The sequence below is a fragment of the Stenella coeruleoalba genome, assembly GCF_951394435.1.
Source record: "Stenella coeruleoalba genome assembly, chromosome: 1".
In the NCBI taxonomy this organism is placed as follows: Eukaryota; Metazoa; Chordata; class Mammalia; order Artiodactyla; family Delphinidae; genus Stenella; species Stenella coeruleoalba.
Window position 1 is genome coordinate 111,178,075 of NC_137169.1, and position 27,690 is coordinate 111,205,764.

General features: G+C 45.0%; 1 protein-coding gene across 4 annotated transcripts in view; it reads right to left on the bottom strand.

The window, feature by feature from the left end:
• The window catches only part of ADAR (adenosine deaminase RNA specific), a 39,931-nt gene extending 14,161 nt beyond the window's left edge, over positions 1-25,770 (bottom strand). For 2 of the 4 annotated variants that reach the window (XM_079944722.1, XM_079944724.1), the window contains exons 1-2: positions 25,721-25,770; positions 2,381-3,810 (exon numbers count right to left, since the gene is read on the bottom strand). In XM_079944722.1, the coding sequence (XP_079800848.1) occupies positions 2,381-3,810; positions 25,721-25,765 (1,475 nt within the window). In that variant the 5' untranslated portion in view covers positions 25,766-25,770. The other 2 variants (XM_079944725.1, XM_079944723.1) reach the window with 2 other exon arrangements.
• Between the last annotated feature and the right edge of the window lie 1,920 nt (positions 25,771-27,690).

Sequence of the window (27,690 nt, forward strand, 5' to 3'; positions counted from 1 at the left end):
CTTGCAGGAAACAGTAGTTATTTAAATGTTCTTCGTCTCATTTCTTATCTGCCAAGAGAGGAGATTGGATTCAATAATTTTTAACGTCTCTTTCAACCCTGAAAATCTGCAATTCCAGTTAGGTTGGGAGGGGGCACTAGAAGGGGAGCTGGGTATGAGAAGGGGAGCTGGGTATGGGAAAGGTGGGCTGGTGAGGCAGGGCAGAGGAGAGAGTGGGAAGCTGGCTCTGAGACAGTGGGTTGGGTAGGCTGAGATTGTTTCAAGAGGGTCACATGAAGTTCTGATACTTCACAGACTTGGAGAGTGAACTGATGTCCTCCCAGAGGGCAGGACACCTACCTTCTCTGATTCTTTCTCCGAGGAACAGTAGTATGATTCTTCTGATCTTCCACTGTCTTTGGCTTTAGCTTCCTCAAGCAGAATTGTCATGGCTTTCATAGCTGCATCCTGCTTGGCCACTTTCTTGCTGCCAGCTTCAGCTGGGGGAAACTCTCGGCCACTGATGACAACTTGGAATTTAAATCTTGATGGAAAGTGATTAGATGTGTGAACACTAGTCTAGGCCATCCCTTCTGCCCTCTCCAAAGAGATCTTCACCCTGGAATTTCCTGCTACACTAAGGGGCTTGTTGACTTGTGAAGGAGATGGAGGATAGGTCAAGGGACTCCTGTCCCTTTGGAGGCTCAGCCTGTTCCTATTTTTTTGGAAACAAAGCAGCCAGTGACTCTCTCTCCAAGCTCATTAGAGCAAACATAGCCACAGGTGATAGGAAACTAGCTCAAGGGAAACCCACTATCTTTTAGCAATGAATTAAGATCAAGTCTGTACAAAAAATGATGAGCTATAAAATCACCACTACAGTCTTGTTAGCAACCAAAGAGCCTTTACCCTAAAGCAATGGTGGTAGACTTGGCCACCTCAAGGGCAGCTCCTAAGGAAAGCGAAGGCTTCTTACAGTGCAGTCTCACACTCCCCAGACAGCTACAGGGATCAGATACCTGCCCCTTTTGGGGGCCTATTTTCATCCCCAACCTACCCTCAGAGATACACCACTCTCATGGTTTCTTTTGAGTCATCCTACAGCTCTATTTGTCTGATGCCTGAGATGAAAGGAATTTCCCCTTGTTATGCAGAGAACCAAAAAGCATTTGTTCTAGGCCCCTGGACTTAGCTTAGACAGCCTCTGTTCAAGCTTTCATATTTGTTCAGTTCTTTGCTCAATCTGGGATTTCATTTAGAAAAGTAGGTCAAATTTCTTATTTCCTGGGTCTTCTGAAATATTTGAGCATGGCATCAATGTTTCTTATAGCTGAAGTCCAAAGAAAGGTTAACCACAAAACCCACTGCTGTTCCCCAACTCTGGGAAGGGGGATGGTGGGAGAAGAAAGAGAATGACAGCCATCCAGTCTCTACCCCAGACAGAAGCACACCAGTCCTGGCCCTGTCAGCTTCTGGACAGACGCACCCCCTCTTCTTAACAGCTCTCCTGCAATGCCATCTCAGTGTCATGAAGACAGAATAAGGAGGAAGGGTCACCGCCGGGAATCCTTTACCCTCAGACACCAGGCTACGGTTAATGTAAAGGTTAGTGGGATTCTCTGCTGGCCTCCCTGGAGAGCAGTCACTCAGCTGCAGTGGTTTCAGCTCTCCGCTACGCCCTGCAGCAGCTCCTGGGCCCACCTGTCTTCCTCAATCTGTCCGCTGGCTTGGAAGAGCCTATGGTGCAGGGCCGGGCCAGCTGTCTGAGTGAGGTAATTTCTGATTTCACAGCTTAGGAGCAGTAGCAAGTGCTAGCCCACCCATCTGTGCAGAGGCGGTGTGTAAAATTAGAACCACCACCTTCAACAGGCAGGCAGCCGTGCACTCTACAGCATCCTCTCCCTACGGGAGCTGAGCAGGAGGGGGTGGGGATGTGCGGTTTGGACCCGCTGCTACTTAGCAGCACAACCCACCCTTACTCTGTGTGTGCAGACTGCCACTACCCACCTGTTCCTGCACCCCCTGGGGGACTCAGCTCGGGGGGAGGGAGGACGGCACATGGAAGGGAGTGGGAAGGGCGTCAAGTCTTCATTACCTCTGGCCTTAGGAGGCAGGCATAACCTTGATGCATGGCAGCTAATCATCTCCAAAGAAGCTTCATTTTAGCCAAGGCTGCCAACCTCCCCCTTGCTCAGCCAAGATTTTGGCTGGGCCGAGGTCTACGTTCCCTGCTCAAGATGTGGAGGAAGGGCCAGACAAGGGTGATTCAGCCCACAGGCAGGAAAAAAGAGGGAAAAGACAGGGGCCACCAACTGGCACTGCTCACGAGTCAGCAGAGACTCCTTCAGGAGCAAGAGTGCCTGACCCCAACCTTAGGCACAAATCCTGGGTGGTCTCTTACCGAGGTTCATGGGGTGGTCCACTCTGCTCTATCAGGTTGAACTCACAGGTCTGACTAGCGAACTGAGCATATTCTAACAGGCCGCTGATGGGGTTCTTCAGCTGGCACTCTGTCAGTTTCTTGTAGGGTGAACACCGTGGTAAGCCATGACTGTAGAAGGAGGGCATCTCCATGATGGCTCGAAACTCACCTGGTGCCGCGTGGATACTATTCAAGTCATCTGGGATGTCATCTGTGGCCCACTGGCCATTTTCAAAGTCAACATACCCTGTTTTGGAGGGGCCATTGTCATGAACAGGTGGTTTCAGTTTTATTGGTTCTGGTGTGACCTCTTGCCTAGTTTCTAACTTTATGATGGGTTCCTGCCCATTCTCCACTTTTTCTGTGGTGTCCATGCTGTTTGAGGCATCTGACGCAGGTAAGTTGCAGGTGGGGAGCTCTGCAATTTTTCTGGTCTCCTGGATAGCAGCTTGAGTGGTTTCCGGAACGTTGTTCGTGTTTCTCTTGATCTGTATCCTCTCCCGCTTCTTATCGGTCAAATGCCATATGGGAGGGGTCGTCCCTTGCCTGTAGACGTCCCCCTGCCTTTCCAAGTCAATCAGCACGGCAGTCACATCTCGGGCCCTGGTGAAGCCAATGTTTTTAGCCAAATTCAGGGCAGAGGAGTTGCACACATTAAACAGGTAATCGCAGATCTTTTCCTTGATCTCAGCCATGTCGAGAGGCTCAGGAGGATCTTCCAAGCCAGATGTGAGGCTTCTGTCTTCAGTTTCCAAACTGAAGTCTGAGCTTGGAGCTCCCTGGCTATGACTGTCTGCTCTCGCTACTTGGCTGGGCTGGTTCCGAGCCTGAACCGGAACTGAAATTCTCCACAAAGGGGGCGTTCCTGCCTCCCGATGCAGCTTACCCTTCTTTGCCAGAGAGTATAAAACTTGATTGATTTCCTTCTTTTGGGCTTGGAGTTTCCTGGCCAGATCAAGCGCTGTGGTGGCCTTCCCTTCCCCAAGCTCCTTCAAGAGCTCTAAGATCCTTTGCTCCTGATTCTGGCTGATAGTCAGTTCCTGGAAACGTGAGGAGAGCCTATCAACACCTCTCCATGGCTGAACCCAGCCACGTGGGGTAGGATGCTGGAACCCTCCTGGGAGCACCTGACTTCTGAGAGGCACGCCCCGGGGGACACCCGGGATCTGAAGGTACCCGCCTCTGGCAGGTGGTCCTGGAAACCTTGGCCCGAGTCCAGGAAGGAACAGTGGCAGTGATGGTGCCTGCTTTCCAATTAGGGGTGCTTCTGGGAGTTGCCCCTTGAGAAACTCTATTTGCTGGAGCTGGAAACTATTAGGATAAGATCCCAGCCCCGGCTGCTGGTGTCTGAGCTTGCTGTGCTCATAGCCTTGAACGGGATGGGTTTGGTATCTGTTGAGGGAACACCCCTGCAGAACAAGAAGATGGAAAAGAAAGTGAATTGGGACTGCAGCAGCGAGCCTGTCCCTCCCCGCTGCCTGGGGTGGGTGTGAGGGCTGCACCTGATTCCTAATAAGCTGAGAAGGCAAGTGAGACGTGGGCTTGTGACCTAGCTAGGGTGGCCCGCCCACCTCATAAGTACTACCTGTGGGCCTGACAGCGGGAAGAGATGGAAGAGCAGGAAGCAAGACGTGTAGAGTCACGGTGCTCGCCGTTCTGGTAAACGGGCGGCGGTCTGAGAGAAGATGGCGTAGCTTGTGACCTACAGAACCGGGTTCTAAAGACACGCTGTGGAAGCGGCTATTGGGAAGTAGCTAAAGGGGTGTGGGAGGCTAGGGCCGAGGTATCCAGGAATAGACGCTGCCAACTCTGCACAGCCAGGGGAGCCTGGTGGTTTGGGTAGAAGTGCCCAGTGTCCCTTCCAAGCCTGGGCACCACACTGAAGGACGAGAACCATGTGTCTTTTTTCTAAGGACAAAAGGGACCCTGGGGGTGTCAGTAAATACCCTGCTGCCCGTCCCCAGGGCTTGCATATCTAGGAACAATGATTCCTCTTGCTCACATTCCCCTTGTCTGATTCTCCTGAAGGCTACAGGGACCTGCAGGCAGCTGCGTCCCTTTCTTCAATAACTTCAGCCTTCTACTCCTCAACCCCTGCGCCCCGTCACAATGAGGGGATTTTAGCGCTCTTGCTGGTCAAGCTCACAGCACGCTCACTGCACATCTCCTTAGTGCGGCTCCAATGATGGCCACCTCCACCTTTCAGCCACACAAGTGGCTTGTGCGGCTCCTCATTCAATCTCACTGTTACTTGAGCCGGGCCACTATCAAACCTCAAACCCTGAAACTTTTCCAGGGTCAGTGAACTTTTTCTGTAAAGGGCCGGAGGGGCATTCAACTGTAGCACAAAAGCAGCTACAGGCAAAATGTAAAACTTCCTTTTACAAAACCAAGGGGAAGGCTGCACTTGGCCCGCAGGCCGCCGTTTGCAAACTCTTGCTCTTCTCAGCCAACAACTTCTCTGTGTTTCTACCTCCACCCCTGTAGCTGCAGGTCAGCCACTCCTGGTTTGTCTCCATTCTGGCTTCACACACCTCCTCATTCAGCCTGGATCTCATGGTCAGTTCCCTTCACCACCCAAGGCCTGCTGTCCCCTTTTTCTGTTCCAAAGGTTCCAAATGGTGCTGGAGGAGGATACCGCCTCACCACGCTAAATTCCTGCTCTTGAACTTCTGTTAGGTTTTCACACATGTTTGGTGGTCAATTCAGTACAACAAACATGTGCTGACTCAATGTGGATTGAGCTCTCTTCTTTAAAAATTCTCCTCCAATGGCTTGGCTACCACCTGTGCTGAAGCTTAAGACCTGAATTTTCAAATGCCTAGACGATCTGTCTGTCCCCTTAGATATCCTGCCATTACCCAAACGCCACACATTCTGAACTAAATTAATCTTTTCCCTCAATCCAGCCCCTTCTCTCACTGTTATTACTGTTAATGGCAGCATTCTCCTGAGTTATTAAGGCTGGAAACCTGATCATCTTTTCTGCCTGCCTGCCTGCCTTCCTCCCTCCCTCCCTCATCTCTCACACCTCATCAGGTGGGTGCCAAGTCCTATCTTGTCTACCACCTCTATCTTTTCTCTTAAACATGTCTTTTTCCAGTTCTACACCCTCATTACCTCTCACATGGGCTACCACAAGTGCCTCTCATCTTTCCATCCCTCTACACTCCAGTGCAATGTGCCTGCTTTTCCCCTTACTGCCACCTATGACAACTCACTACAGATCTCTCTAACTGCCACCTTCTTCAGGAGACTTCCGACTCCCCCCCACCCTCCACCGCCCCCATGAGAGTTTCCTCTCCTTGAACTCCCATCCAGCACCTGTTACACCACTTACTTTACCTTTTATCATAGCTACTGATTTTTTTTAATGGCACATATAGATTGTAGTGTGTCTGAAAGGTGATTAACAATATTAGGTACCCTAGAAATTATCTCAGCTCTCCACTATTAATATTCCCCATGCAGTATTGATGGGGGGCTGCAGTCAACTTGACAGTAAGCCCCTGGGGGACAAGGACTACACTTCAGCTATCTTTGCATCCCTAGCACCTAAGGCAGCACCTGGAACAAAGCTGATCCTGAACCAATGTCTGCACGAACAAGACATTGCTAGACACGTATTCCATCTCTTTTCTTCTCCTCTTGCTGCACACAACCCCCCTACCCCCACTTGGGGCTGAGGTATATGTGAGTACAGACAGTGGGTGCCTGGTTCACAGGACTCAAAAGGATACACGAATTTGTTAACAATAGTTATTTTAGGGAAAAATTAGAGGGAGATTATTAATTTTTTTCTTTATACACCCTAAAATCTCCTAAAAGCGAAACCAAGCCAAACCACCACTTGAGAACAGCCATTTGGAGGAGAGCCACTGAATGGCAGGTGAGAGCCAAGAAAGTGAGAAACCAACCTCCATGGTGATCATTCCTAAATCCCTCAACATCTCCACTCACCCAACTTCATGCCTACCTACTATACAAGCTATGTAACAAGCCACATAACATTCACTGCTCTGCAAAATTTCACTTTAATCTATTCTCATATATTTAGGATTAAGAGACAAGCGCCCCACCTCTACCACATGGGCTCCAAAGGGTAATATATTGGTTTGCATAAAGAAATGCTTTTCCTGTAAGTCAGGTGTCCCTAATCCTTTTAAAGAAAGGAAAATTATATATACACATGCACACACATATGTATGTATACATACCACACACATATATATGTACTTGTGTACATATACTTTATATATATTTAAAATCGAGGTATATTTACATATAGTAAAATATATTCTGTTTAGTGTATAATTCTATGAGTTTTGACCATATAGAGTCAAAGCACACACAGCCTTATAACTACCACTCAGATCAAGATGTAGAACATTCCCATTTCCCAAAAACGTTTTCTCATGCACTTTGCAATCAATTCCTTTCCCCACACACAGCCCCTGTCAACCACTGATCTGTCTTCTGTCTCTCTAGCTTTGCTTTTTCCAGAATGTCATCTAAATGGATTCATACAGTATGCAGTCTTTTGAGTCCAGCTTCTTTTGCTTAGCATCATGAATCTGAAATTTGTCCATGTTGATGCATATAGCAATAGTTCCTGCCCTTTTTTGCCGAGCAGTTTTCCATTATATTGATATACCAGTTTTTGGAGATAATGAATAAAGCCACTATAAACTTTCTCCTACAGCTTAAGAAGGAGCAGAGACGCTAAAAGTAAAGCATGTTGTCCAAGTGGGGCTAAAGGAGGCGTGGGCAGCCGTGGGGTCCTAGCAGAAAAGCAGAGGGGTACTGTCTTGACCTGGGCTCAGGCCTTGTTCCTCAGAAGGGGGGAGGGGAGTGCAATTTCCCCAACAAACCCTCTTCCACGCCTCGCTCGACACAATTAATTAGCAAGATACAAATTCCTAAATTCCTAGAACATAAATTTTGTTTGGCAAGAAAACACATACACACACACTCTCTCTCTCTCTCTCACACACACACAACGCGCATATGTCATGCATGAAAACAGGAGCGTAGGGAGGTATACGATGAGCCAGGGTGAGCAAGTTGCAGGTGGCCCGCTCTGGGCTCTGACCCCAGCGGCTTACCTGCCTCGGGTCCATGGCGCGCCCGAGGCATGTCCAGGTGTCCGCTCGCCGTGACCCTCCCCGAGAGGGACCCTTACCAACGTGGGTCGTCGGCCTCCAAGTCACAAGAGGCGCCTCTGGAATTAGGACAAGCCCAGGCAGGCGGGGAGCAGGGTTGTGAAATGGCTCCGGTTCAATTTCACTTTCGTTTCTTCAGAAGGACCTCCCTCTTTGGAAAGTTTGGCCGAGGGGCGGGGCTTGGGCAAAGCTAGCGTAAGCCATCCGGTTTCACCCGGGTAACAAGTTTAATCCCTTCCTTGCATGAGAACTGGGCAAGATACTCTTTTTTAGGAAAACAGCTATAAAAACTGAGCTCTTTATTCCCCTCATGGCCTTCTCAGGAATACATGGGATAAAGCAAACGGAGAACAAAGCCACCCTGCGAAGCCTAGCGCTGGAGAAACAGCCTGAGGTTCTGTCCTCTTACTCCCAGGTCCACACTAACGTGACCTTGTATCTCTACTGTGGCAGTGCGGGGTGGGGGGGAGGGGTGGCGAACTCTTCAGATGACTAACGTCCTCACTGTGGACTTTACTCATACTCTAGCATATTAACTGACGCGACCACTTAACAGCCAGTATATAGTAGCAAGATAATGATACCAGCAACTGAACAGTAAAGGATCTACATCATAAAAGCATCCCACCTTTCAGCATCCACCATCCAGGCAAGGGTCAAATCCTTTACAGGCCTGATCTCTCTCTCTTTTTTTTGTGGACGCGCCAGTGCGCCCTGCAGTGCAAGTGCGGAGTCAACCGCTGGACCGCCAGGGAAGACCCACCTTATCTCCTTAATCTTCACAACACCTCTGCCAGGTAGGCATTATTCCCAAATTACAGATGTGGAAATGGAGGCTCCACTGGGACCATGCTGCTGCTAAATCCAGGTCTGACTGCGGAGTCACTCTACACTTGCTCAGGTTACACCATGGCTTTCCAAAAGATAACTTTTGTTATCAATGGACTTCATGATCAGGCTTATATATCTGCTCTGTTTTGTCCAAGATGTCTAGGAAAAGATTCTGTAGATCAATACTATTGCTCAACAGCTCCCCTCCCCCCATCTGTGAGAAATTTCTTTTTCTGTATTTAATTTCAATTTTATCCCCACCGTGTGAATGAAAAATATTGCCTGCCATATCAGTAAACAAAGGATGTTGCAGCCATCAAGCCATCATATTATAGCCACCACGACGGTGAGCCCTGAGGGACACTCAGGATGAGAAAACACAGGATATATCTGTTTTTCTTTAATTAACAGTAATCTGTTGATGTTGCGACTACCTGGTCTTGGTTGCAAAAACTCCTATATATCCTGGCTCCCTCCCTTGCCTCTTTAGAGCAGTCTCTCAGAGTCATCTGAGATGCTGTGTCCTGGGCTTAAGTCCTCAGTTTTGTCCACCAAATAAAACATGACTCTCAACTTTTAGGTTGTGCATTTTTTTGTCGACAACTGCTTATGAGACATACAAGGCAGTCCCTTCACAGCACTGTCTCCAGCCGATGCCCTCTCTCACTGTCCTCTCACTCCATTCACTCTAAGTGTTAGCCCCCCTCCCCAACTTCTCATTTCTAGTGTGGCATGTACTTTCCCTCTCCATGCCTTTGCACATTCTATTCCTTTGCCTTGAATGTACTTCCTCCATTGCTTCTGGTGAAAGTCTTTCAAGATCTGCTTCAAATATTACCTCCTAGGGAAGTTTGCCCCACTCTGGGTGGGGGAGTGGGTGCAATTCGTGGTTCCTTATTTTGTGCTTCTCTCTTATTCAACACTTAACCCTACTAGAGCACTTTCACCATCCTCCAAAAATTCCTCATTCATTCATTTAACAGAGACTTTACTAAGCACCTAATGTGTGCCAGATACTGTGTAAAGCACTGAGGACATGACACAAATAAAAGTCCTGTCCCTTCAGCTAACAGACAGCCTAGTGGAGAAGACTGATGCGTCAACGATTATCACAATGTTATGAACTACTTGTTTATGTATCTGCCTTTAGATCTGTAAAGTCTACTCCTTGGGTCAGGGAACATCCCCACATCCCCTGCATAGTGACCTTCAGAGTTATAGTTAGTTGATTGAATAACCGACTGCTCGGTAGAAAAAACAACGGGCAAAACAGTGACACGGGAATGTCACAAGAAGAAATTAAAAATATCAGCACACGTAAGAAACAGTGCTCAATCGCATCATGTTAGGGAAATGCACAGCAAAGCCTCAGTGAGTTACTGTCCATCCGTCAAACAGGCACATTAACCATCTGATCAGAGCAGGGGGGAAAGCAGAGCAGCTCCTAGTCACCACAGGAAACCTGGGAAAGGTGTGAATGTACACACCCTGCAATTCAGCAATTCCACTCCTAGACCAGGATACACATACAAGAAATTGGTAGTTGCATTATTCATAATAGCTCCCAACCTGAAACAACCCAAATGTTCATCAAAAGGCAAATGGATAAATGGTGGCATTTGCCTATGATAGAATATTATACAGCAGCAAAAATGAAAGAACTATAACCACATGCACCAAAGTGGCTAATTATCTAAACATGACACTGAGTGAAAGAAGCCATATACATAGTTCCACTTACATAAAGTCCCAAACCAGGCAAAACAACTATAGTATACACTGCATAAAAGACAGGATGGTGGTTATCTCTAGGGAGGGAGGAGGGGTTTTGCCTGGGAAGGAATGCTCTGGGTGCTGGTGATGTTCTAGTTCTTGACTTGGCCACACATATGGCTCTCCAATAATTCATTAAGTTATACACTGACGCTTTATGTACCTTTCTGTAGGTATGTGCTGTACTTCACAATTTTAAAAGGTTGAAAACAACAGCAAACTCTCCCTGTACCAATTCCAGCTTACTTCCCCATGTTCTACTTTTCATTTAAGTATAATGAAATGAGTTACGTCTTACCTCTGCTTTCTTGCCTTCAAGCTAAACAATCCCAAAGCCTTTAACCCTTCTACAGGAATGATCCAGGAACTTCCCTGGTGGTCCAGTGGTTAAGAATCTGCCTTCCAATGCAGGGGACGCGGGGTCGATCCCTGGTCTGGGAACTAAGATCCCACATGCCGCAGGGCAACTAAGCCCGCGCGCCACAACTAACTGAGCCTACGCGCTCTAGAGCCTGCACGCCACAACTAGAGAGAAGCCCGTGTGCCACAATGAAAGATCCCGCATGCCGCAACCAAGACTGGACACAGCCAAATAAATAAATAAATAAATAAAAATTAGAAAAAAAAAGAAGATCCAGAGAAGCAGTAATCACAGCTACTGTGCAGAGGAAGCTGCACCGCTGCTGCCTCCATGTCTTTGAATCGAACCTAGGATGCAGTGGTGAAGCAGGGAGGGGAACTATGTTTCCTAAACAGAGGTTCGGTTCATGCCTTGAAAGAACAACAACCGCTCTTGTCATTTAATCTCAGCAGCTTGAGTAACTGCAGACAGAGTTATTCATAAACATTTCATCTCCTCCCCATCAGGGATTGTTTCAGCTCCCACAGGGTTGTGAGGTGGTGACATCAGTCTTTGTGCTGTTCTATTGTAGGAGCTTGAGGAGTTGGAGGAAGCTCTTTTAAAAATTAACCAAAAGTAACAGGTTGATTGCAAAAAGTTTCAGAAAATACAGATGAGCAAACACTGTCAAAGTTACCCCTAAATCTCCATTGTTAATTCACTGGTGTCCACCCTGCTGTTTTCCCTGTGCATAAAGCCTCCATGGACACGCAGGCGCAGCTCTCCTAACACTGGGGCTCACCTCCCCAGGAGCCTGTGTCTTCTGCTCAGCTGTGAAGTAACCCCAAATGCAAGACCTCCTGTGAACATACTACCTAGGGCTACTTGCTAACAATCACCTAAGTGATTAAGAGTTACCATCTAAAATTAGGTATTACAGAAAAAGCCCCCCATTCAGTGTTCTCAGAAATCTGGCTGCCACATAACACTGCCAAGCTCTGGCTCCATGTGTGCCTTCAGGGGCCTGGACTTCACCCATTATGGGGAAGGACGCATTATCATTCGGGCTACTGGGCTGGTTTTAGTTTCCAGTCCCTGCTATTCTTGCTTTTAAACTATAAATATAACTTAGTCTTCTTTGTAATGATTAATTTGTCTTGCGGATATTCTGCTTAACCTTACTGTGCGCAGGGGTGCATATTTACAACAACGGTCTTTTTCGTCTGTAATTTCCTATAACCAGACTTTACTGCACATATGGGCTACATCCAATTGGATCATCTATCTCCCTACTGTAAAGCAGATGTCTGCAAACTCCTTCAATATTTGCTCATACAGCAGATACTGCAACAGAAATGTACTGACTGTGAATGTGTGCTACTGAACTTGCAACACATTATCAAAAAAGTAATGAATTACTGAGGTATTTTTAAGTACTAGGGCACTATTTTAGAATAGGATCTGTACAAAAATAAACTCATGTTCTTATCTTAACTCCTAGGAAATACATAACAAGCAATTCGTAGAGTTGCTAGGCATAAATTTATTGCCTTCCTTTTTTTGTTGTTGTTGTTTCTCTTTCAATATATCATTGGATTTTTTATTCCACTAAACAGCTACTGCCACATGAACATAATTTTCACAATTTACAGGGTCTTCCTATAATAACCCGACTTGCTTTGATAACCTATAAGGCAGAATAGCGAAGTTGCCCAACTGACTGAGCAGTGCTCCACAGCTGTCTTTATGCTGATTTATATTCTATTGAGGTTAATGACTAGACTGGCTTTTGAAGTTACAAGAAAGCAAGAGATGCCCCAGGTACCCCCAGAAGAAACAGAGGTCTCCAGAAGTGGGTAAGTGCCTCTACCCAAAGTTATCCAGTAAATGAAAGAAGAAAATGGTATTTATCAACCATTTATAGGCATTGTGATAAGTATTACCGTATCTTAAAGATATATTAGTAATAATGTCAAAACAATACTACTACTAATGGCTAACATGCCTGTGCTGAATATTTTACATGCAAGTTTAAACAGGGAATGTACGTTTAGTCTCATAACCACCCCACAAGATGACTCTACATAGCTTGTGGTCTAATGCAATAAGTCCTGACACCCTGAAACCACCTCTTCCATGCTAGGTTGGTCTGGCAGGCAGCACCTGACTGACGTCTGGTTTGGCTCTGGCCAGCAAAGAGGTTCAGCTACTGGGCCACACTTGGGTTCCGCTGAGCCAGAGTCCAAAGAGGGGACCTCCCTCTCACTCTTGCGTTCTCTTCCTTCTCACCCCTAGGACCTAGCCTATGAGTGGCTGGGCTCAGTCCCAGCTTCCTGCAAGGGCAATGTCCCCATCTCCATGGCTTGCAGGAAACAGACGGGCCAAGTGCAGTCCTGTTCTAGGCAGGCCAGAGGGCAGCCTCTGCCCCCAAGTTCTGCAGTGTTTCCGGGGGAAGTGGGCCGATTTCAGGAACAGCCAATCGCAGAAAGCTGACTTGCCAAGTGGCCAATTCCCTGAATAACCGATTTACTAAACTACCAATATGCTGACTTCACCTTTTCTTTAAGCTCTCTAGTCTCAATTGACCAGTTTTTATCCTTCCTTCACAACAGTATTAGAGGAAATGTACTCTGCCCGTCTCCCTGAAGCTGAAGAGCTGGAGATTGAGGAGGAGACCGGGGGACAGTGGGAGGTGGCAAGGTTGAGGGGCTTTTGTGGAACTGAATTTCAGCGTATTGATTTTCTGAGAATTGACCTAGAGCTATTTCCAGGTGACCACAATCTTCTTCCCAAAGGGAATGAATAAGGCTTTGCTATTCCTAACATATGACTTTAAAAGCATTTCTTTCAGCATCGACAAGTTCAGAAAAATTTCCATCTACGCACACAGAGGAGAAGGTGCGTGAAGACAGTGAAGACGTAGCAGAGAGAGATTTGAAGACACTGGCCTTGAAGGCTGGAGTGATAAGGCCACAAGTCAAGCAATGCAGGCAGCCACCAGAAGCTGGCAGGGGCAAGGACCGATTCTCCCGGAGAGGCTCTGGAGGGAGCACAGCCCTGCAACACCTCGACTTCCTCCCAGTGAACTGACTTCAGATTTCTAGCCTCCAGAACTGTGAGAGAATAAATTTCTATGGTTTTAAGCCACCAAATCTGTGGTAATTTGTTACTGCAGCTGTAGGAAACTAATACACCATCCTCGAAAGGCTGTGCACATCAGGGAGCTCTGGGTACAGGACTAGCACAGACCTTGCTGTGCAGCCAGGGATTTCTGTATTTGGGGCTATCAAGGAAAAAGGCAGCAACAGACCAGCAGACCAGCTGGCACAGACGATGTGCACAGCCACAATTTCCACTTTTTTGTTAAACCAAACAGTACAGCCTTCTCATTACTGTCCAGCAGAACTAGAGCTTTTTGTTTTATTTGAAGAAAAGGATATTTCTGTAATATAACAAAGACTACCTATCATAAACTGAGAGCCAATATCATATTTAAAATGGAATAGTTAGGCATTCCCACTAAAATAAGAAATAAAATAAGGAGGGCCATCATTACCACTGTTATCTCCTTAATTCTGAGATGTACTCCAAACTTTTCTGATATTGGGATGTGAATTACATGCATTTATATTATGTATCAGTATATTTTGACTAGTAGCCCCTAAAAGCTATTATTAAATTGATAGCATGTTCTTATGCTCAATGGTCTTAGAATCAGAGATATGGTATTTAACATTATTTTGAAGATCCCAGCATATTCTATAACACAAAACAGAAATAAGAGAAAACTATTAAAAAAGGAAAGAAAAACATTATTTGCAGATGATAATATCATAACCCTTGTTGATCCAAGAAGATTAAATGAAAACTCTTGGACCACCATCAGTTAAGTAATATGGCTGGATATAAGAGAAATATACAAAACACAACCCTTCCTTATATGAAAAATACTATATTCTTTTTTTTTTTTTTTTTTGCAGTACGCGGGCCTCTCACTGTTGTGGCCTCTGGCTCCGGACACGCACGCTCAGCGGCCATGGCTCACGGGCCCAGCCACTCCGCGGCATGTGGGATCCTCCCGGACCGGGGCACGAACCCGTGTCCCCTGCATCGGCAGGCGGACTCTCAACCACTGCGCCACCAGGGAAGCCCCAAAATACTATATTCTTAACAGCAAATAAAGCATTAAAAAAGAAAAGGGAAACATCTGGGAATAATCCTAAGAAATGTGAAGAGCCTACACGTGGAAAAGTACAAAACTCTGTTGAGGAATACCTGTTTTAAGTAGAAGGATACACCAGCTCCAAATGTGATGGCGGAATAGTTTATGAACGCCAATTAGTGCCAAATTAAATAACAGTTTATTGCAAATTCTAGTGAGCTTAGGGGCAGTAAGGAGTGGATACCTGACAAAATGATTAAAGTTCAAGTGCAAGAACAAACAGGCAAGAATAGCCAAAATATTTTTTAAAAGAGGACAGCCATACTGATTAAATCAAAGCAGTACTGGTATAATACAGGAATGGAGCTACAGCCTAATAGAGCAGAACCACTTTCCCCCCAATAGACCCAAGTGTGTGTACAGATCCAATGCATGATAGGAGCCAAAAGCAGCAGTGAGGGGAAGAAGGATTAGTCTATAGATGGAACTTGGCTAATTGATAGGCTTTTTGGAAAGAAAGATCTATTCAGAGTCTTGCCTTATATTAATAAACCAAAATAAATTACAAATGGATTAAAGGATTATTTGTGAAGTATTTTAAATAAAAATACTAAAAACCAAAGTCTTTGTGTATGACTTGACCTGTTTCACAGCAATGGAAGACATCACAAAGGAGAAGACCGACATCTGTTCACTGCAGATATATTTTTGTACTTCAAAATAGTGACGTGATGTTTGAAAATGTTCACAGAAAAAAGTTTTTAAAAAGAGACATTAATAAAAAAATTAAAATGGACAGGGAATCACAGTTACAACACATCACACACAGGACAGAGTTAATATGTATATGTGTATATATAAAGCCCACATACCTAGATAAGACAGCATGTACATATGGAGTGCTCATATGGGCCAGCACTGTAGTTTATCTTTTATTTATTTATTTATTGTTTGTTTGTTTATTTATTTTTGGCTGTGTTGGGTCTCCGTTTCCGTGCGAGGGCTTTCCCCAGTTGCGTCAAGCGGGGGCCACTTTTCATCGCAGTGCGCGGGCCTCTCACTGTCGCGGCCTCTCCCGCTGCGGAGCACAGGCTCTGGACACACAGGCTCAGTGGCCATGGCTCACGGGCCCAGCCGCTCCACAGCATGTGGGATCTTCCCTGACCGGGGCACGAACCTGCGTCCCCTGCATCGGCTGGCGGACTCTCAACCACTGCGCCACCAGGGAAGCCCTATTTTTTATTTATTTATTTTTCTGGTTGCACCGGCTCACGGGCTCCTTAGTTGAGGCATGTGAACTCTGAGTTGCGGCATGCATGTGGGATCTAGTTCCCTGACCAGGGATCAAACCCAGATCCTCTGCATTGGGAGCATGGAGTCTTAGCCACTGGACCACCAGGGAAGTCCCTGTACTTTATCTTTTAATTTTCACAACCACCTTATGAGAGAGGTACACTGTTGCTGTCCCCATGTTACAGCATGAAAGGCTGAGGTAGACCAAAGTTGTTCGAGATAACACAGCCAGTACAGGCTGAGCCAGGATTCAGACTCAGGCATTTTGGCTCCAGAGCGGATGCTCTTGGCCATTACACTGCCCCCACTAACTCTGCAGTAGATAAAAAGCCAATTCCCAAAAAAGGAAGTGCAAATGCCTGTCAAATGCTTGGGGGAATATTCAGTTACACTTGTAAAACGTTTTACGTTTTCATTCAGAAAATTAGCAATTAAAAAAAATGACCCAGTGCCAGGTGGGGAGATTCCATGGCTACCTTCACAATCTAATCTTTGACTCTAGGAATCCCCTCTGACCCCCTCCAAAATGTTCTCAAAGATGGTTAGGTCACCATCACCTCCCTTCTTTAACCCTTTATTGGCTATATGTTACTCTTGGGATAAAGGCCCAAGTCCGTAACAAGGTTGGCTGTGCACTCCCACTCTCCAGCCAAGCCTATCCTCCCATACTTCACAAAAGGCACCTTCCATCCTGTTTGCCCAATAGCCACAGAGCACTCCTGCAGCCTCAAAAAAGCCAAGTCGTAGACTGTTTTCTCCTCCAGTCCTGTCCCTATGCCAGACGGCATATAGAGTTTATAGTATCCGTAACACTAGGAAGCTTCCTTCATAATCCTTATCAGTAGCTGTAGTTACACAATTGCATGATCTTTGTCTGTCTGTCCTGAGCAGTACTAGCCTTGTACCCCCCATGACCCAGCACAGTGCTTTGGCTATAAAAGGTATTCAACATATCTGTCAAAGGAATATACATTAATGATTGAATGAAAGAAAGAGGAGGGAGAAAAGTAAAAAAATAAGGAAAGGAGGAGAAATAGGCGTTCTACCCTATGACAGTAAGACTAAGATGCTTTTTTTTACAAAGCAATTGGACAATGTGCGTCAGAAGTCTTAAATATGTTAATAACCTCATTTAATAATCAGCAATCATTATTAATATGTAATCATATTGCTACATAATTATTAATAAGTGTAATTAATGGTCCAATCATAAAAATCTACCTTGAGGAAGATAATTTGAAATCTAGTACAGAAATTTAAGCTCCCTACAGAATTGTTTACAATAGCAAAAAATTGAAAATAGATTTAATGTCCAAAACTAGAGACACAGTCAAGTAGATTCTGGTACAGTAGTAAATTATACAATACATAAAAGTGACATTTACAAAGAGTTAATGCCATGGAAGATGTTTAGTTCATAATAAGTGGAAAGACATAAAATTTAAATAGAGAACAATTTCGGCTTTGAAAAACAATATGCCCAGGTGGCAGACAGTGCTGAGTGCCTACCCTAGAAGTCTGCCTTCCCTTCTGAGAGAACCCTGATTCTGTCCACATTCATCTGAGAAGGCCAGGCTCCCTCCCCAGACCCAGAGGGAGGACTGTGATTAGTCTAATCTAACTTGGTTTTGGCAATTCCATTCCTCTTGCCAGTGATACATGTGATACAACTCTGGCCAACAAAACACAAAGGAAGCCTGTCAGGGGCTTTCTGTCACAAAGGTTCCTTGATATGAATAAATGATGCCCTGAGGATGGCAGACTAGAGGGCTGGGACAACTCTGAGTTGCTGAATCAATCTACCCTGGAACTGCCCTATCTGTGGGCTAACCAACACAACACTGCACAAAAGACACCAAAATGTTAATGATGATATCTGAGAAGTAGGGTTACCAGGGATATTCATTTTAATAGTTTCTTCAATTTTCAAGTCTTCTATAATAAAGCATCTATCACACTCAAAATAAAGGGGAAAAGTTAATAAGAAAAAGATAACTATGTATTGCATGAACCTTGCCCTTAAGAAGCTCAGTCTAATAATGGAAATAGCCATGTAAATAATGATTAAGATATGCTGTGATAAAACCACAATGAGACGCCACTTCATAGCTATTAGAATGGCTAAAATAAAACTAAAAAAACCCCTCATAATATCTAATGGTGAGGATATGGAGCAAGTAGAACTCTCATACACTCTCATGGTGGGAATGTAAAATGGTACAACCACTTTGGAAAACTGTTTGGCAATTTCTTCTAAGGCTAAATATGTAAACACCCTATGTATGACTCAGCCGCTATACTTCTGGGTACTTGCCTAAGGAAAATGAAAAGAGATAGCTACAAAAAGACTTATACAAGAATGTTTATGGAACCAGGGGTAGGGAGAAGGGGAAAGGGGGAGTTGTTTAATGGGTGCAGAGTTTCAGATTTGCAAAATGAAAGTGTTCTGGAGATCTGAACTTTTCACCATGTGAATATACATACTACTACTGAACTGTACACTTAAAAATGGTTAATTTGGTAAATTTTATGTGTTTTTCACCACAATTAAAAAAAAGAAAAAAAGAATGTTCCTAGAGCTTTATTCCTGATAGCCGCCAACTGGAAACAACCTCAAAGCACATCAACTGATGAATGAATAAATGACTAATGTATATACATACAGTGGATACTGCAACATGGCTGAAGCTCACTAAAAGAAGCCACACATAAAGTACATATTATATAGTTCTATTGATATGATGTTTTAGAACAGGCAAAACTGATCTATGGTGATAGACATCAGAAGAGTGGTAGCCTTTGGGGACAGTGGTGACTAGAAAGGTGCACGAGGGAACTTTCTGGGGTGATGGAAATCCTTTATTTTCTTGATTTGGATGGTGATTAAATGGGTATATGTATTTGTCAAAATTTATTGAATGGTATTCAATGAATACCATAGCATATTCATTAAATATTTTTACTGTATATAATTACATCTCAAAAAGAGAGGGAAATGGTGAGACAGGTGAACGGGAAGAGGCTAAATTCATCATCTTGGCTATACACCTAGATGTTGCTAACAGAATAAGAGTGCTTCTTTAAACCAGATCAACAGCAACAGATAAACATCTCATGTAGCAATTTATTGAAACGCTTAAGAACATTAAAATGATGAGAATTATACATACATTCGAACTCAGTTTTGTGGAGCAAGCTTTGATATTCTGCTAAATTTAAAAAAGGAAAAATAAATGATACATACGCACTAATGTAAGTATCTTTAAAACAAAACATAGGACTTCCCTGGTGGCACAGTGGTGAAGAATCTGTCTGTCAATGCAGGGGACACAGATTCAAGCCCTGGTCCGGGAAGATCCCACATGCCACGGAGCAACTAAGCCCGTGCGCTACAACTACTGAGACTGCACTCTAGAGCTCACAAGCCACAACTACTGAGCCCGCGAGCCACAACTACTGAAGTCTGCGCACCTAGACACCATTCTCCGCAACAAGAGAAGCCACCGCAATAAGAAGCCCGCACACCGCAATGAAAAGTAGCCCCACTCGCCACAACTAGAGAAAGCCCGTGCGCAGCAACGAAGACCCAACACAGCCAAAAATAAATATATAAATAAATTTACAAAAAACAAAACATAGACCTTTATCTAAGTAAAACTGCTTTTATGGGCTTCCCTAGTGGCGCAGTGGTTGAGAGTCCGCCTGCCGATGCAGAGAACACGGGTTCGTGCCCCGGTCCGGGAAGATCCCACATGCCGCGGGGCGGCTGGGCTCGTGAGCCATGGCCGCTGAGCCTGTGCGTCCGGAGCCTGTGCTCTGCAACGGGAGAGGCCACAACCGTGAGAGGCCCACGTACCGCAAAAAAACCCACAAAAAACTGCTTTTATTTAAAATATTGTACAATATTTTCATCAAATACCTTGTTCAAATCTGAAATAAAACTGAATATTAGCTTTTCAAAGTCATATGTCAAAAAGCAAACCTTTAGAACACAAAATGAAGAAAAAATATTTTTAAGCTTACAAGCAAAGGAAGAAATCAAAAAGGACAAAATCTGTCTGCAGAAGAATGAAAAACAGGTTTTGTATGTTTAATGATAAAGCCAAAATTAGATGGCAAACAACCGACTGGAAGAATATTTACAGCAAATAAGAGTTTTTTGTTTGTTTTTTACAATGAGCATATACTCATATTTTTTAGAGTATTTGCATACTCTAAAAAATATTTGATTCAAACTTAATCATAACAAAAAATGCAAATTAAAATGAGACACCATTTTTCAATCTAGCTAAGATTTTCCTCTTTCCGTTAAAATACCCAGTCCTGGAGAAGGCAGGGTGAGACAGAGGCACAGCGAATGGTCAGGCATTGCTGTATAAACTCATATTCACTTTTTAGGAAGCAAATGAGGACTAAGCACTACAAGAAGGTATTGCAGCTGGGTAGAAGCGGGGGCCCAGATGTATGGGGGTGAGTGTGGGGTTAAACAATAGCCCTTTCACCTCAAGCCTCTAATTGTATGAGAACTACTTTTTGTGTGTTAAAACAAGAAACAAAAGGGTATCCTCCCTCTGCTATTTTTGTTGGGGGGGGGTGGGTGTGGCATGGGTAGGTTAAAATAAGATAAGATAAGGCACAACAGTACCCAGGAAGATGGATGCGGAATTGGGCCCTCCCTGGGAGAGGGCGGAAGACTAACACCCAAGCAGCCCCTGTCCTGAAGGACAGACTGCACTCTGGGCTGCAAGTCCCCCATCCGGCTATGCCACTCACCCCGAGGCAGGGTGCTCTCCCTGGGGAGTAGTGGTAGGTGCAGCAGAAGCACATTGAAGACAGCTACGGAAAAGGAAAGGTGCAGATCAGCATGTAGAACATGGCTGCATCTGGGTGAAAATCAAACAATGACAACAAGATGGAGTGTATTTTATTTAACAGCTTTGACTAAAAAGGCCTAAGAAAAGGTAAGGGAGGAGACACACATCAAGCTATTAGTAGTAGCTCTACCTCTGGAGGGTGAGATGAGCTGGATGGAGAGGGGTCTCATTTCTTTTATAATTTTCTAGTTTGGATTTTTTTTAGCCTCTTTTGAGTGTTTTTGTATTTAAAAAGAAAAAAAAAGTTTTAAAGTTCACAACCTTGATCCCCAAACTCCAGTCAAAGAATAAGTTGTTAAGGGACTTAAAACCATGTCTGGCACATTGTAAGTGCTCAAGGGAATGTTTTAAAGATAAATACTCCGGGACTTCCCTTGTGCGCAATTGTTAAGAATCCGCCTGCCAATGCAGGGGACACGGGTTCAAGCCCTGGTCCGGGAAGATTCCCACATGCCGCGGAGCAACTAAGTCCACCAGCCACAACTACTGAAGCCCGTGTACTCTAGGACCCGCGTGCTGCAACTACTGAAGCCCACACTCCTAGAGGCCATGCTCCTCAAAGGGAGAGGCCACCGCAACGAGAAGCCCGCGCACCACAACTAGAGAGAGCCCGCGTGCAGCAATGAGGACCCAGCACAGCCAAAAATAAATAAAATTAGAAAAAAAAAAAAAGAGAGATAAATACTCTAAGGAAAAAAAAGACTCAAACTACAAAAAAAAAAAAAAGCCTTAATATACAATCTATCATAGTTCAGAAGAGTTTGAGGGGGGTGAAATATCTCACAGGGTGGAATTTCCAGGTGGCTGCTCCTTGGGGCCTAACCCTTCACCTCTGTAGGTTCAGATGCACATGGGGAGAGAGATTCTGCCTTTCTGAGATGGCACCCATAGTACTTGCATTTACAGACATTTACAGTGAGAACTGTATCTATCATGCAGATTGGATCCTCATCAACACCATGGCAGCATTTTCTCCCTATGGGCAGATTTTCATTCATTCATTTAATAAACATTTATTAAGCACATACTATGTGCCAGGCACATCCTAGGCCCTAGAGATACAGCAGTAAACAAAATAAAAATTCCTTTCCTCGTTATTTTCATGAAGCTGATGTTTCAGTGAGAAGACAGGCAACGAACAAATATACAGTGTCAACTGGTTGTAAGTGCTAAGAATAAAAATAACACAGCTAAGAAGGAGATAAGGAATACAAAGCAAAGAGCACCTCTGTCTTCAAGGGGCTCTCAGTCTAGTGGAGAACTGACTAGGAAATAGACAGTTATCAAACAGAAATCAAATCCACAGTAGGGCTGTGCTCAGGGGATGTGACTTCCTCGTTGATGGAGGTCAAGGAAGGCTTCTGAGAAGAGAAGCATGACCTGAATCCAAAAGGAAGTCAGTCAAACAAAACAGTGTGTGTGTGTGTGTGTGTGTGTGTGTACACACGTGCACGCACAAACAGCAGATGCAAAGGAGCGGAAGGGATGAAAAGAACATGATCAATGCCACAACAAAATAACAACGTGTGATGGACAAACAAAACCACGTGGATCCATTCCAGTTGGAAGGCTCTGGAAAGGCCACAAAGAAGGGGGATATAAGCACACATGTCAGCACATATGTCTATGTATACACACACACTTACAGTAATCATCTGTTGTTTTCACCTGCCTAGTACCTCTGCACTTCCCCATCCCATGTGGTTATGGAAGGAAATTTTACTCCTTCATCTCAAAAGTGGGTCTGTGACACAGATCTGTCTAAACGTGGCATCCCTAGCTCCTTGTCCACATGATTAGTTTACAATGCTAGAAGACAGCTGTAAGATCATAGGCTTGGGGCTGCCAAGAGTCACCTTTTTCACTATGTACGGAGAAAACAGCAGGAAAGAATGAGGGCAATAAACAAAAAGAAGCAGAGAAAGGCAGGGCGAAGAGAGTCCTCATGACATCATTTCAGCCTCATGATCCAGCCATGCCTGAAGCTCACATTTGGACCTCCTAGTTAAATGATCAACACTTTTTTGCTTATGTTAGTTTACATTAGGCTTCTGCCATTTGCAACTAGATTAATATACCCCCTTCTGGGGAAAGAACTTCACTCTGTGTGTGGTGGTGGTGGGGTACAGAGGGAAAGGGAGGATAAATTATGTTAAAGGGTCTCTCCCATTAAGTTTGATAAACATGATGAAATAGGTGGCTTCAAGGCATCTGGGAGGGTATAGAAGCAGCAACGAAAGCTCCTTGGGTGGAGGAACTGAGAGTTTACTTGTCACAATCTATATGGATGGGTTATATAAACCTTTCTGCATTCCTAATAATTCACCAGACAGCCCTAAGTCATCTTCAGACTGAGAACCAACACAGAATGACTGATCAAAAACACCAAGAATATCATCTGTTTAAAACCCGTTTACCATTACCACATTAATGCACATCCGTCACAGATCTTTCTCAAATGCTTAATTTTGTGACAAACTTAATATTTTGAACTCTTTATCCCTGATACCAAACCATCATCCAGTGTTCTCCAGGAAACTTAACTCAAGCAGCTGTATCCACTATGGTCCAAGTCTAACAGATGTTATAGCAAAATAAACTGCTGTATCTCAAGAGATCACTACAGAAGCCCAAAAGGGGCTCAGACCCTGTTGTTCACACAAACTCAAATCAGTTGGTCACAGATAATAATACCAGTCTTGGTCTGAAACACAGCTTCAAATCTTTAAATCCATGAATCAGAAAGATGCTCATATTACACTGTGTAACAGTATAAAAATAGCTAGCTTAAAGGAAACTGTGTGTGTTAGCAATGGGTCTCCTTCTGGCAGACGTAACAATACCTCAAGATTTTTTCTTCTTTCCACAGACATTTACCAAATACCTACTGTTTGCCCACTATCCCAGCACTGTGCGCCCATATCTACTTTGCCCACTTTTCTCTGGGTGAAAAGGTTAAATCTTGCTTCGCATCTGGACAATGCTGGGTAAAATGTAAAATAAAAGGTAATTTACCACTGGGCAATTTGAGATGTTATTCTTACAGCAAATACCGGCCCTCTAAACTCTGCTTATGCCTCCCTTCCCCCACTACACCTCACACTGCCAGGATTCTAGTCACTGAGAAATAACAAGACCCAAACCCTACATAGTCTGAGGGCCTGGGTTCAAGTTTCAGTTCTGCCATTAAATAGTGTCAGGAACTTGGTTGGCTAAGCTCACCTTCTGCATCTGTAAAATGGGGATAATACTTATTATAGCATTGGGCTGCCGGAGGGATTAAAGAAATTAGTGTATGTTGAGAGCTCAGTACAGGGTCACACACATAGCATGTGCTCAATAAAGAGAAGCTATAATTAAGAGAGTAAAGTAAGGCTTCTTCCAGTTTTAAAATGTTATGGTCTATTGTAGAGAGATTATGGGTTTTGAGTCTCCCCCGCCACCGCAAGTCTGCTTTATCATATTTGGCAGAATAGCAAGCACACAGAATAGCAAAACACTCCCCTGCTTTTCAAGCAGCTGTACCAATGGGAAACCTTCAGCAAGGGAGCAAGTTCAAGTCATGGGTGCTGGGCCCTTACTAATAATAGCTAGACACTTCAAATTCTGACAACAACCCTGTAAGGTAGATATAATTATCCTCATTTTGTAGATAAGACCAAGTAGGAGTAGAAAGGTTAAATAACTCACTCACTGTCACACAGCTGGCAAACGCAGACCAGACTCCCAAAAGTCATGCCCCCTTTCCACTCTGTTCCCTGCCTCCCATACAGCAAGCACACCCAGCTGTCTGTGAAATAATGAAATAACGGGAAAGATATCTCAAAATCTGCAACGACGGGAACCGTCCTTCTTTAGTTAAGAAACTGGCATCATCACTCGCATTTGCTCGACAATTTGTTGCTCCGACGTTCTCGGCTCCCAGTGACCTGTTCTAGCAATCCGGCCTCCCTCTCCAACAGCAGTCACTGTGTAGGCCTCTGTGTGCAAATCTTCTCCCTTAGCAGCTTAGGCTCTGTTCCCTCCCCAACCGCAGGCTGGGACTCCCCGACACTGCGTTTAAAACCCAATGACAGGTGCATATGCCTCTTTGAAAGGCAAGTTTCCCAAACTCTGACACCAACACGGCACACCTGAGGCAGGCTTACCCTCTAGCGGGACCCAAGAATCAAGCCAAGCAGATGAAGGAAGGGGAGGTGACGCAACTAGGCCTCCTGCACCAAGGCCACACCGAGGCAGAACGCAGTGGCCGTGACCCCGCAGTGGGCTCTCCACCGCGGACGCCTACGCCTTCCCTGTATAAGGCACGCCAAGGGCTGCGGATATTATCCCAGGGATGAGGCGCGGGCCTATGCAGTCAAGGGAGAAGGCGCAGGAAGACGCGGACCTGAACGAGTCCCAGGCGCCTAGCTCTCCAGTCACTCTCCCCCAGGGGAGGGAGTTGGCGAGAGGGAGACAAGGGCCTTTGGTACCCAGCTGTTCGGTTCCGCCTGGCACGAGCGCCAGAGCATCCGTGCGCAGCCTCTGCCGCCCACACCCGCGCACACCCGGGAGCACAAACACCCGCAAACAAGCACTTGGCCCCCGGCGCCCGCCTCCCCGCAAGGCTGCTGAGCCCCGCCGCTGCCCCCGACCCCCGCCTCCCCACCTGGCCCTGCGGCCACACTCAGAGCCCAACCGGGCGCCCCTGCGCTCCCCCTTACAGTAGCGCCGGACACTGGAGCGGCGGCGCGAGCCGGGCGTTCAGGCCACAGAAGGTGATAGCGGGGAAGGGAAAAGCCTCTTACCGGGTCTTGTAATTCTCTGGGACACAGCGCGACACCAGAGACTGCCACTGGCGCCGGGACCCTTCCCCGCCCTCCCCCACCACGTAGCCCTCTCTACCTTCAGTCGGGAATCAATGGCCCGGTCGCGGATTGGTGACATCATTGGCGCGCCGGGCGTGGGAGGGAGCACCACGTGATTCCTCCCTCTTTTGTTTGCGTCCTAGTTAAGCTAGGATTTTGTTGCTGCCTTCCTTGGGTTTTTACTGATCTGTTAATGGCGTTGTCGTAGGCACGGTGGGGAGTAGGTACTTGGGTTTGGGATGTTATATTTTTGCTCATGGCCTTGATTAAACTCTTCAGTCGTTTATAACGTAGTTGGGCCGGAAGGCCTGAGACGGTATGTGGGTACTATCTTTTTTTTTTTTTTAAATGGATATCAAGTACACAGAATTACTTAGTAATACACTATAATAAGTATTCCTTGTGTGGCACGTTCAAATTAAATATTTTTTAAATGTTATAATGAACATCACCTTTAACTCCCCAGTTTGCCACCCCAAGAACTAAAATATTATCAATAATTTTAATGTACTTGTAAGTGGTCGCCATCCTTTACCTCTGCCTTCCCCTCAGAAGTAACCTCCATCCTGACTTGTGTTTACACAACTTTTATATTGCTTTCTTTTCACAGTTATATACATTATTAAACACTTTTTTTTTTTATTAGTTTTGTGTGTGTGTGTGTTTGAAATTTCATCTAATGTTCTGGACTTTTATTTTAACAAACACGTTCCTAAGTTACTTAGTCCGTTCAGGCTGCTATAACAAATAACAGATTTTTCAACAGAAATTTATTTCTCACAGTTCTAGAGGCTGGAAGTCAGGGTGCCAGCATGTTATAGCAAGGGCCCTTTTCCTATTGGCAGAGTTCTCCTTGTATGGCAGAAGGAGTTAGGGATCTCTGTGTGGTCTCTTTTATAAGAACTCCAATCCCATTCATGAGGGCTCCACCCTCATGACTTAAGCCCCTCCCAAAGGCCCCACCTCCTAATACCATCCATTGGGCCTTAGGATTTCAACATATGAATTTGGGGGAGAACAAAAATGTTGACCATAACACTAAGATTCATTCTTCTTGTTGAGTGAAGTTGCATTTCATTCATTTTCACTGCTCTATAACAAATCATTTTGTGAATGTACCATTATTTATCCATTCTCTGGCTGCTGAATATTTACGCAATTTCCAGTTGTTGGTGTTTTTTTGTTTTTGTTTTGCTTTTTCCAACTGTGCTGCTATGAGCATTGCCTTTTGGTTCTTCTATACAAACTTTTCTCTTGGGTATATTTACCTAGGAGTGGAATTGATGGGTTTTGGGTATGTCAGTGTTCAACTCTGTGTGATAGTGCCAAATCTTTATTCAAAGTGGTTATACCAGTTTACAATCCTAGCAATTACTAGCATCCACATCTTCCCTAATACTTGAGACTTCTTGATTTTTGCCAATGAAATGGGAGTTAAATGGTGTCTCATCCTGGCTTTATTGGCATATCCCTGAAGTTAAGCGTCTCTTACATATTTTATCTGTAGTTCTTTTTCTATGACATGTCAGTGTAGGGCATTCAGGGTTTTCAAGGCAGATCAAGGAAAAAGGCATGACTGTGACGTGGCAGTAGCACAGGCAAGCTTTATTTGGACAAGTTTTGACAGGTTTGCAGGCAGGGGAAGTCCCGCACAAAACCTGATAATTCAGAGACTACTTAGGGGCAGGGAGGGGAGGCATCTGGAAGGAGAGGACAAGGAAATTCCCAGAGGAGAGGGGACCTACATGTTTATGTGATGTGCTCAGCTGCCTAACAGAGAGCCTCTGGGTCAGAAAACTCCAAAGGGCAGCAGCAGCTTGGGGTCTATAACCACAGGGTTTATCTTATCTATGACTAGCAGATGTTGGGTGCACTTTGGTGAAGTATGCATGGTAGGCAGGCAGCTCTAAATGGCTAAAAATCTGCTTATTTGGGCTATGCTTAAAACAACTAGATATGTAAAAATTTGACTTTAGTGCAGGCAGGCTTTTGAGCTAATTGGTCCTA